This window comes from Gekko japonicus, unplaced genomic scaffold, assembly GCF_001447785.1.
Source record: "Gekko japonicus isolate JY-2015 unplaced genomic scaffold, Gekko_japonicus_V1.1 scaffold2091, whole genome shotgun sequence".
In the NCBI taxonomy this organism is placed as follows: Eukaryota; Metazoa; Chordata; class Lepidosauria; order Squamata; family Gekkonidae; genus Gekko; species Gekko japonicus.
This window is the reverse complement of record NW_015162014.1, coordinates 19,932-32,268: the sequence shown is the minus strand read 5'-3', so window position 1 is coordinate 32,268 and position 12,337 is coordinate 19,932. Positions and strand designations below refer to the sequence as shown.

The 12,337-nt window shown below is 37.2% G+C and overlaps 1 protein-coding gene across 1 annotated transcript in view; it reads left to right on the top strand.

Moving 5' to 3' along the window:
• LRRIQ1 (leucine-rich repeats and IQ motif containing 1) overlaps positions 1 to 12,337 on the top strand; it is a 155,566-nt gene that overhangs the window by 135,944 nt on the left and 7,285 nt on the right. The window contains exons 24-26 of the mRNA XM_015405489.1: positions 2,206 to 2,335; positions 4,639 to 4,699; positions 9,746 to 9,866. Coding sequence (XP_015260975.1) covers positions 2,206 to 2,335; positions 4,639 to 4,699; positions 9,746 to 9,866 — 312 coding nt within the window. The remainder of the gene's footprint in view (positions 1 to 2,205; positions 2,336 to 4,638; positions 4,700 to 9,745; positions 9,867 to 12,337) is intronic.

Sequence of the window (12,337 nt, the reverse complement as noted above, 5' to 3'; positions counted from 1 at the left end):
AGATGCCCGCCCTTGCCCCGCAGTTTCCGGAAACTAGTACCTCCGAGGTACTAGTTTTTTACCGCGCGTCTTCGGCGGGAAGCCTCGGGTGAGCCACGGGAGCTCTACGCTTCCCAGATGTGGCAGTGAGATCGCGCCTGGAAAATCCGCCTATCTTCCGTCCCTCTAGCGTGGCTAATGCTCTGTGTGACCGGGGCCAATGTAGAGTTCATCTGATCTGACTGTAGCCCAAATGCACTACAAAAGGAACAATGTCCTCCAATAGGGGAAAACAGACTGGAGTATGAGTTGTCCACTCACACTTGGACACAAGAGATGGAAACGCAGGCTGGAGAAGGGATGAATGGTGAGTGGGACACAGAGAGCCAGTGGGGCAGCTGACCATATTTGGAGGCCGATGAAGTGAAAACCAAAGAAGATCTCTCTCTTGGGGCAGAAGGCAAGATTAAGTTTTAAGAGATGATTTACTCTGCTAAAAGACTTCATTACTAACAGTAATCGTGTTTTTGAGAGGGAACAGGAAGGCAACCTCATGTGATCATTTGCTAAAAAGAAGTACAGAAGCACCTCCATAGCCTCTTCCCCCTTCCACATGAAGGGGAACAGTGGGGCCCTCTTCTTACTTCTCCCACAAACATCCTTTGCACTTCCTCTTTTGTATAGTGAGGCTCAACTATCAAATGTGCTGCATAAAACTATCCATAAAACAGACCTCAGACCAGACTCTAAAACAGCTGGAAAGATGAAAGCCCTAATTAAAAGCAGGGCTCTCTCCATAGTTCCTGGCCCCCCGTGGCCCCCCCCTGTACTCTGGAATATTTTGCACTAAAAGGTTCATTTGGTCCCATCTCTTCAGGTGTTCATCTAGGGACTGAATACTTACCTGTTTTCTGGGCCTTTAAATGAATACAAATGTTTTAATCTCTGCAGTTTGGCTGAGTAATTTGCATCCTGCTTGTTTTGTGCTGTCACTTCTACTGAACATGGAATTCATCTTTTTCTTTAGCTATTGTAATTTTTCACATTGTAATGATTTTATGGTTGTTGGTTTTAATGATGGTAGATTTATTTGTTGTATCCTACTTTGAAATGTTGAAAAGCAGCAAGCAGATCTAATAAATATATCTCTGTGGTCACTCAATCAACAGCCTTTGTTGTTGGATTTCCTTGACTTAAACTCTAAATATGTTATTTGACCCTAAAAAGCAGCCATGATGGGCAGTATGAGCCAGGGCTGTAACCCAGGAGAAGTTAACCTTTCCTTTTTCTGGTGTTGTTTGCTTAGTTAGAAATGACTTCTCTGCTTTACATCCTGACAGGCAAAAAGGTTCGTCCTATATGGGTACCAGTATTTTTCCCCATCAGGTAAAAAATATTATGGCTGCCTTTTTTCATTCCAGGGTGTCAAACAGTCAGGGCATTTTTTTTTCTTTTACCTTGTCTGACCTGGATTGCCTCGTAGATTCTTGACTTCTTGCCCTAACACTGATGGTGCTTCGGCATGCTCTACAGACTTGTTGCCTGTGTCTTGCCCTTTGGCAACTTTACCCTTAGCTTGACTTTGAACTTATTCATCCTGCCTGATCTGCTACCTGCCTATGCACCTGACAATAATGTTTCTGGAGGTCCATTCATGGAGCTCCAAAATCACATGAAGTTTATTTGGCCCTCAGAAGAGTTTTTTTTTCTGTTAGGCTAAGTCTAATGACTGAGGATATGGAATGGTATGGTATAGCCTGATTTTATCTTGTAAGCTGAGAAGGATTGGTACTTGGTTCTGGAACCACCAAGGAAGACTCTGCAGAGGAAATCAATGGCAAACTAGTCTGTTTCTCACTTGCTTTGAAAGTCCTTTTCTGGGGACTCCATAGGTCACTTGCAACTTGAAGACAAATACATACATCCATGCATACGTAAGTCTCATGACTGTTGTAAAGCAGCCTTGCCTACAAGTGTTGAGTGAGAGAGGGGATTGAGGCATTCTTTGCTGTTTTTCATACAAATAGATTAATCAATCTAATCACGAGTTTTTGAGATGAAAGCTAGTCTTTGAGGACAACAACTGGTCAGTGGTATTTACTCAATTTTTTTGTTAGTACCAATGCCTTACACACAGAATTGTGCTTCAAGGCTGTTGATTTCATCTCTCTTGCAGATAATTGTGCTTATGGAACTATAAAACCCCAAAATTCCTCTCATCCTCAGGTAAAGAAGACAACTTCACTTACAGAGATAAATTAAAAGAGAAGATTGAAAGGAACAAAGAACGTACATACCAATGGCTTCATACACAAGTTTGGGATTATGAAGGACCTAGTCCCAAAAATGAAAAATGGTGAGCTCATTGCCTTTAAATTAGATTTTTTGGACTGTAATAATACATCATGTAACACAAAGCCCGTCTTAATTGTCCTAAAACAAATGAGGCATTTTATCCAAGGGCCACATTGCCAAGTTTCAAATACATTCCCTTTGAGAATTAATTTAATAAATTCTGCATATCATTCTGTCACAAATCTTAGTGAATAGCTATGACAGGCCAGCATGCAATATCTCTTCAAAGTATCTATAATTATTTTTCTGTCAGAAGCCCAAATGGCTGCATTTATGAAAAATACAGGAAAACACATATTTTTGTATATTCTTCAAGTTACAGAATGTATTCAAATTATTGTAATTTAAAGCTAACCAGACATACTAAATACTGCATTGATATGCTGTGGCAAATTCTGTATTTAAAACAGGAAATAGTACAGGCAGCAAAGAGGGAGAATCATATTGAGAGAAGAATCCAAGGGTCAAAAACATGCAAAGTTTTTGGGGTTTTGTTTTAAATTTATTAAAAGAAAATTAACATTTCACAATTTTGTGCCTGAGAAAATTCTGTCCTTTGACTTCTAGAAGGAGTAGATTTCTCTTTGCTTAGCTGGTGATTTCTCCACCATCTAATGAAATAGATTTCTATTATAAACCAAAAGATTTTTAAAATTCCCTTGAAAAAGAATATGTAAGCTTGTGTGGAAGGAGCCAGATGCCCTCTGCAGGTATCCCAGTGAGATTCTTTTGGCCCATACTAATAAAAAGGATGGTCCCCCCCTTGTTTATTCCAAGTAAATATGTTTAGAATAAGATTGTATTATACATTATTTAAAGCTACAGTCATCATTGCAAAGGATCCCTGAAAGTAATCATTAAAATACTATATATTTTCAAAATATGTAGAAGAGCAGTAGGAAAAACACATGGGGGGGGGGATCAGTTTGTTTATTTATTTATTTTGATTTCTAGACCGCCCTCCCCCAATGGGGCTCAGGGCGGTTCACAGCATTCAGTGAATACACTCTATCATTCCAATCAATACAATCATAAAAACAAGTTAAAATTGAACAACAATCAGACTGTTCCAGATGATGTTAAATATTTGTATCTAAACCCTTGGAGAAGCAGAGATGAAGGATAAGGAGGCCAGGCTTGATGTCAACTGTTGCTGTCCTCAACCATAGGCCTGGCAGAACATCTGTCTTACATGCCCTGCATTAGGTCCCACAGGGCACAGATGTCATTAGGCAGAGAGTTCCGCCAGGGCCGAAAAGGTCCTGGCTCTGATCAAGGACAGTATAACATTTTAAACTGTAATTTGCAGCATGGTAGTTAAAAACAGAAAAGTCCTTTGGATATATGTGCATGTGTGTGTGTAAATAATCAGTAAGAAGATGTGTGTGTTTTTATTTTTTAAAAAAATCTTTATCTTCAATTTTCATTAAAACTAAGACAAGATGGTCTCTACGCAACAGGGATTGTTTTCATTTTTTTTTACTTCTATAAATGTGAGCAGCACGTTAATAATGTTAACAGAATTGCTTAAGACATTTAGATATTATGTCTGATCCTGCTTTCCCTGAACTTTATGGTAAAACATTGATGGCAGGGGGAGGGGGGTTCAGAACTATGAAGATCAAATGGCTGATAGATTTATCTAACAAAAACCAAGATTATTACTAGGTTGAATAAGATCAGATAATGATATGTGTAATTTGTAGCTTTTCATTGTTACTAGCAAATTTGATAAATTGCTAGCTATTAAAGAACTTGTATTTACAGAATTTTATCTTAAACTTTCTGGCAATAACTGATTACCTTATCTGTTCCAGCCAGCTTAAAAATAATATTCCTTAAGCCCTATTGAAAATAAGAGCCCAAGTTCTTAATTATATTTAGCTAAAACATTTGACAGCCAGTTATTTCCAAGCAGTAGGTGTCTTGCAGCCCAGTTGTAAATATGCTTATTCAGAAGTAATTCCATTGATTCAGTTCAACTTTCATACCCGTGTGCTTGGGACTGTAGCGTGGAGCCAGGATACAAAGGACCATGCAGCACGTTCTGGATGCATTAGAAAGCATTGGCCTTTTGTTTCTTGAACAGCACATCCACCATGCTGAGTGGCTACCCACATCTGAAACACAGAAAATTTAGAAAAGCTAATTCTGGTATCATTTGGAGACTTGCTTTTTAGAGAGAGAAGTCAGAATGCCACTGGGTAGGATCGAACCTTTGGGGTGCCTTTTGTCATTCTGTGTTTTTGAACATGTAATTTAATATGTTATTAATGTATTCACTATTTTCTGACCAATGCATAGCAAGCATTTCTTGCCTGAGATAGACCCTGAAGTTCTCAAGGGAGGAAGAGTTCAGCTTGTGGTAAGATATTTCTCTCATAATAAAAAGATCTGAAATAGATGATCAGTCAGTTATGTTTGGATTTTTGTTTGTGGTTTTTTTTGTAACTGGCTTATAAACAAATCTTTATGCATAGAACATGTATAATTAACATATGACTGAAGTTAGTTGTTCTGTGAGTAGGAGTGCTTTTTACTTATCTAGAAAAATTTTATACTGGCTCTCTGGAGGTGTTTAAGACAGCTAACAATAAAATAGTAAAAATAAATTTAAGAAATTAATTTAAGAGCACAGTAGAATTGCCCCAACAATAGCAAAACCATAGCAGTCATAAAATCATCTGCAAATTAAAGCAACATGCAGCAACAACAAAATAAAACACTGTGCGTTTAATATGTCCTTCTGTATAATTTCCCACTTCTGGGAGGAAGTCCTCTGGGTTAAAAAAGACAGCCTGCCCAGTTATCAGCCAGAGACCATGCTTTTTCTGTTGTGGTTCCCACCCTACAGAACAAGTTCCTTGAGGAGGTGGTGGGCATATCATCTCTAGACGCATTTAGGAGCCACTGCAAGGCAATTTTATTGGCTAGAGCTTTTAATAAGGTGTAGGCTGCAGGCATTTGGAGGGATTTTACTGTATTTGGCATTTTGTTGTATTTTGTATGTTTTACATTTGGATTTGTGAGCTGCCTTGAGCCATGGGGAAAGGCAAGGTATGAATACTTCAATAAATAAATGTAAGATCTCAATTTGCAAACATTTTAAGGGGATTGCTAACAAGGAAAACATAGTCAGTCAAGATGAACTGCAGTCATAAAGACCTTGGGAAGGGATAAATGTAAGAGGGTGAAAGTGAGATGGGGAAAGAAGTACTAAGAATATAATAGCCATAGTGCATCAGACCAGTGGTCCATCTGGTCTAGCACCCTGGAGGGCCAACAAATAGGGCATAAACGCCAAGACCTTTTCCCTGATGTTCCTGCCAAGGACTGGCATTCAGAGATCTTCTGCCTCTGAATGTGGAGACTCTCTTTAGTCACCATGGCTAGTAGCCATTGATGGAATTATTTACAATGGAGTGATGAACCTATGTTCCACTATTCACCCAACAGCCTGGAATTAAGCCCAAGAACTGATATTAAACAAATAACACACCCTTTAATTTACAACTTTCATATTTATGTTAGCCATTATATGTTATATGTTGTTAGCCATCTCGAGTCCCATTCAAGGGAAAGGGAACAGGACAAAAATTTGATAACTGAAGAAATAAAATAATCACAACTAGTAATCTACATTGTGCAGCAAATATTGTTTCAAATAAATGTTCTTCATATCCTACCTTAGACCACTGTCCCCCTGGATAATTTACAGTTTCTTGCTCACAGCAAGGTAATTATGCCTCCCCAGCTTCTTCCATGTTGTATAGTGTTATGTTACTATGATAGTCAACCAAACCAGCAATTTAGAATGGCTGGTCACAAAAAGTAGACCGAAGCTTCCAATCTCTTCTCAATTCATGCACAGCAAAATTCATGACCTTGGCCTTCATTATTGGTAATAACCATGAGGTTCCTCAGAAATGCATTGTTCATTCCATAATATATGAAGAACCCTTGCAGGTATGAAAATTCTGGCAATTCCAAGAGTCCTGAAATATTTTCTACCTACATTACTTCCTTCTTAATCCTCACATTTTTTTAAAGAAAGGGGAGCGGTGGCACAGTGGGTATATCCCACTGTCTTAACATCCGAACTGTGTTAGTTCGAGCCCTGCGCTGGTGTGAGCAGCCAGCCTGTTGTCCCCAGCTCATCGTTGTCTTCCCTATCCCCTATGAACATTGTTAGTCCCCTGTCTAAAATGTGTAACTGTACATCGCTTTGAGCCCACTGGGGAAAGCGATTAATAAATTGAAATTATTATTATTATTATTATTATTTCATGACAAATTCCTTTACACATCATGTTGTATCATTCTTCTAAAAGAGAAATAGAATGGACTTCACATTAAAAATATGGGAGTGACCATCTTATGTGATTATAAGACAAAAACATTCAGTGGGAAACATTTATTTTTCTACTTTACTTGCTGTTGGTCCATAACAAAGTGTCTTGACAAACTAATAATAATCAGTAATTAATACTTATATGCAAAATACCCATATCAACTGAGGGGTTGGGTTTTTTGTGGATGCTGAAGTTAATGTAATAAGTTTTCTTTGATCTAATTGCTGTTGCTAATGGTATTCCTCTTAACATTAGATTAAAATATTCTGCTGTTTTATTAGGTATCCTGTTCAAGATAAATCACACTGAGAAAAAATAATAATAGAATATCAGTACATTATCTGGATGGGTTTAGCTCATGTTATTAGTGCAACTAGAGATGTGAGAGATACATGACTGAACCCTCAAACATCTTTAATTTTATTTAAAAGCAGCTGGGGTAGTTTTTCAGTCAGGGTGGTGGTGCTAGCAAGTAAGGGGAGGCAAGAATTGAACCATTTCCCCTTGGTGCCATTTTCCAGATGTAAATTTCCTTTCCTGAGCTGCTATTAGCTCCAATAAAGCAAAGGCAGGTTGCTAGTCTTCTTTTCTTAAGGGGTATAGCTGCGTCTGGGGGGGAGGGATTTCTATCCAGGAAGTAGTATGAGTAGTATTACCCATTGCCTTGACCTTAATACAAATCATCTTCCCTTCTCAGCTGATGCTTTGCAAGAAAATTCAAGATATTAGAAGACATAGGACTATCCTAAACAGACGTACACCTTTCTAAGCCTTCAGTGGGCTCCTAGCAAGTTACAATTAGGGTTGCCAGGTCTCCTCATCACAACAGGGGGATTTGGGGGGGGGGGGGCGTTCCAGGATGTACTCAATGCAATTATGTCACCCAGAAGTGGCATCATCATGTTGGGGATGTCGTGCAGCAGTGCTCTGGTTTTGGGGTGAAACTCTGTAGTAAAACCGGCTTCAAACCATAGAGTTTTGCCCACAAACCAGAGCATCACTGTGCAATGCCTGACGTGATGACATCACTTCTGAGTGATGTCATTTCATCAGGGACATTACACAGTGACATCGTTGTTTGGGGGTTGAGTTTCCCCTACCAGGCAGAAGCCCTGAAAACTGGGGGAACCCCTACTGGAGCCTGGGGACTGGCAACCCTGGTTACAATGTAAGATCTGATTATCACCAAATTTAAAAAATTGATATGAGTAATGAATTCTACCCCTAGCGTATATGGCTACTGAGTTTTTAATTTTTCAAAAAAATTCGAAAAGTTATATCCCACCTTTCAATCTAATTAGGGCTTTCAAGAGGGAGAACAATTAAAAAGACATTTAAAATGTCTCTTTTTAAACAGTATATATGTATAAAACCAGTAGTTAGAAACATGGCTTGATCCTGCAAATTCATAAAGAGATCAAACCCCTGTGCCCACACAGTCAGAGTGTAGTGGATAGTTTCCCAGGAAAAGTATTTTGTGTCATGGTGCCTATCAAGAGATGTCTGTTTTGTCAGGCCTTCTGGAAAAAGGGAGGTTGAAAAATTACAAGACCAAAGCAGCTCTGAGCCTCATCAGGATTGTCATTTCGCAGCCTTAGACCAATTGTGGTTAAGGCTCTGCTTCTTGCCACATATGTTCTTTGGGCGCAAGATCTGCCCTGCAAAACATAGGCCAGGCTAAGCTTATATGGGATGAGGCAGTGCCCAAGTCATGAAGGATTTAGGGTTCAGAATTAGGTTCAGAACCTAATGGCAGCCAGAGCAACTGTTACTAAATAAATTGCAAATGATTCCCACCTCCAACGAACAGGCAGGTTGCAGCATTCTGTATTATTTGAAACTTCTAAATTGTCTTCACAAGCAACCTCATGTTGAACTTCTTTGTAATTGATCCTCTACCTTATGAAAGTATAAATCCTTCTCTTCCACAAAAGGACAAAACCTGTGTAGCAACTGAAACTGATAAAAATGGGATTATGTCCACAACAATGGACAAACATCACCTGATTGTGTTGACCACTTTTGTGTTGATCTGAAATCACAGCCATCCCATATGGCACAATTTAAAACTTAAGAACAAATATTCAACTGAAATCAATGAAATCAGTAAGACCTTAGTGTTTTTTGATCCTATAGAAATCAGTGAGTGGTAACTATGGTGTAATGCACTGTAAATGTTAGTGACTTATAAATTGCCACCCTATGTATGACTTTTAAATTAATTAAGCACTACATTCACAACTAACATATTTTGAGTACATTTAATAACAAACTAATACTAACATACATATTTCAGTTTTAACAGCTGTGTTACTTAACTTAGAAATAAGTTTCAACAGAAGTGATGCTGTTAATTAGAAGGAGATGTGAGACAGCTTTTGAAATGCACACATATTAGGAAGAAGTGTATGGTATGTGTTTAAATATGTGCATTTATTAAAGCTGCTGAATTAGTTTCAGTATTTGTCCTCCATTTTGAATCTTAATATTACCAACATGAAAGAATGTTGTTCTTTTTATCTATCAATATGTTATATTTCAATATAATCAGCTTGTGCAAGCTATACATAAAACCTTTTATGGAAGCTTGGTTGTGTAGCAAAGAGGTAAGATGAAATTACTTACTGGATGTTTGATTGATAGAACTGATACTTACTCTGGATTAAACACAAATATTGCAAAAATAATCAAATATAACATTTCTGGCATTCAACTCCAACTTAAATTATAGACCGCTCAGTAAATGATCTTAAGCTGTTTAAGGTTTCATCAGTTGTCTGCAAGATTTATTTTCTTCAAAATTACTGTACTAAAATGTTGTCTTTTGTTGCTGCACGGATGCTGATCACAAACCACAATTTTAAGATCGCCTCCTATTTACAAAAGTGCTTTGACATAGTGCATTTGTTCAGGCTGGGCAGCAATAAAGGATTGTGGTATCATTCTGAAGAAGATTGTTTGACAGAGCCAGCTTGTTTATTTGAGAGTAATGTGAGCTGCATTCAGAAAATGTCATATTTTGTTTCTTGATTGTGTACATACTCTCCCTCTGCTTCCAGACAAGCCCTGTAAGAAGAGAAGACACGGATTTAGAGCTTGTTTCCATGACCAGTGGAAGTACTTTGACTCTGAACAGAGAAAAAAATAATCAGCCACACAGACAGTCGACGGGATTGCCAAGTAAGTTGCTCTTTCCTTTTAGTATCAGTCAGGTAAAGCACAAATGACCTGAATGCAGTTCAGCATCAGAGTGCATTCTTATAAAGGTAGTGAAAGTTGAGCCTGGACTTTTGACTCAGTTTTTACCTGGTCTTTTTATGTAGGTATAAAAAGGTGCAAGTGTACAGATATGTAATACAAAGATATTTTTAAAATGTAGGTAAATATGCAACCATGTGTGTGCATGTGTACCTGTGTAAGATATATAAGAAAGGAAACCAAAACATTTTACTTTTTTTTAATTTGTAGTTTTGTTTTTCACTATGAGTGTGTGTATGTATTGCACTATATATTCAATGAAATAAAAAATGATAAAAATCAGAGATGATACCTAAGTAGAACCTGTAATGTAATTACTCATTTTCGTATGTCATGCCAGATCTTTTGAAGCTTCATTTACTAAACACAGATATTTATCTAGCTCTTAAATTCCATCCCAAATGTACAGGGACTCATTGGTAGGTTTGACCAAAAGGAATAAGATTTTTGTATGCATTTGGTATGGAGTGATTGGTTTGACATGTAAATATTCTATTTTTAATTTTTTTTTAAAAAAAATGAATAATTAATAAGGAATAGCCTGAATATATTTTAGATGGAAAGGGTAGTTAATGTAGCTAAAAGCAAATGTGAACTGAGTCTCTTGCTAAGCCATATATTGCAATTAACCATGATGAATAGTAAGATCAGCTGTGCCAGCACATGAATCATGAGACTAGGGAATAGCCAACTCTGTTTTAGGTACCAACACAGTTCTTGATGTTAAGCTGTCTTCATGCTGAAATGATGTCTAGGCATGGCAATATAAATGCTGAGTCCAGAAACCAGACAGCTGTTGAACAGAAGCTCTGTATTAAATAGTACTTTGAAAAATACATGTTCAAAATAGAAAATACAGTTATAGTTATCTTAATGTTCTAAACCTAAGAAATTAAGGGGGAGGTTTCATATTGTTTTAAATAATACTTATTGTTAGGTAAAGGGGGCAGTTTGGTTATGTTACTATGTTGATATTTATTTTAGTAAGATTTGGGGGCGTACATTATTTCAAGCTTACTGTATATGTGATTCCCAAACATTAATGTTTTAAACAAGTATGTGGCAGGGGAGATTCTGTCCAGCAAACACAAGTCTAAAGCTTCCTTTGTCTTTCTGAATCGAGGCTATTGATTACATATTGAAATGGCTAGGAGACATTTATCTTCCAAAACACATTCATATGAGAATACAGATTATTGCATTCCTAGAATCTTTGCCTTGCCAATGTAAAATAAATGATTGTAATGATAAATAAATCTGGTTGCCAACATCATTCATTGTATTCAGACTACAGAAAATCTCAGTCCTTGGCTTAAAATTTACATACGGAAATCTTCTGAGTTACAATCTTAAGGGCAAACTCAGCCCACTTTCTTCACATGCACATTTTCTTAGACCATGAAGGGCAATCACCATTTCAGTGCTAAAGTTTCAGGAAGTGAGATGAAAATGTGTGTTTCCATAGAGCCATGTCTTACACTATTTTTTCCAGTAAATGTTCATAGATCTCTGATTACACTATAATGGTAGAATATATCAAAGGAACCCCAAGTTGTAAATTAGGCAACTTTCATTCACAATCCTTTTACTGACTTTTACTCACACAATTAAAATTGTACAAAAATTGTTAAAATGAATTTTTCCAGTCTGGTTCTAAGAAACAAGAAAAAATGTAACATTTATGCTCCTCCAAACCTGTTGCACTCAATTTACATAATTTCAAATGGATATAAACACATCGCTGCTAATGATTTGTTCTGGTCACTTTCATTAAAACATTGGGAGGGTTGGTCTCTATGCTGAATTTACTGTTAAATAATACAATATGGAAAGGGTTTTGGTATAGATTATAAATCAAATCACACCATACTAGATATGCCATTCTCTGAGGCATATCAATCCATTGCTTTCTTCTCTCTTTTTAAAGATTTGAAGAATTTCCTATGCTTAAAAAAAATGAAAACAGAGCATATGTCAGCTCTGACATCTGTTAATAGAGACAAGAACAAATCATTAGCAAAAAAAATGATCTAAGGTGAAGAGAACTGTCTTCTTGGAAACATGAGCATTTATCTCTCTATATATCTAGGATGTGCTTTCAGCACTTTGAACTTGGTGATTGTTTTATACATATAAGCATCTTAAACTCTGTCTTAGAATATTGTTGGGCCTTTCAGTATCCAGCAACATATAATCAACGATCACCTGAAAGGTCACCTTTCCCAATGGCACACAATGTTATTTTCCAGTATGCACTCACACATGCTGAAAATAAATCCCATTGTATTAACAATCATGCATTTTGCCTGGATCCTAGAAACTGATGCGCTGGTGATCTTTAACCCAAATCCCAGAAGTTGTGCTCCTATTAATAGTGGACATATATTTTAAGA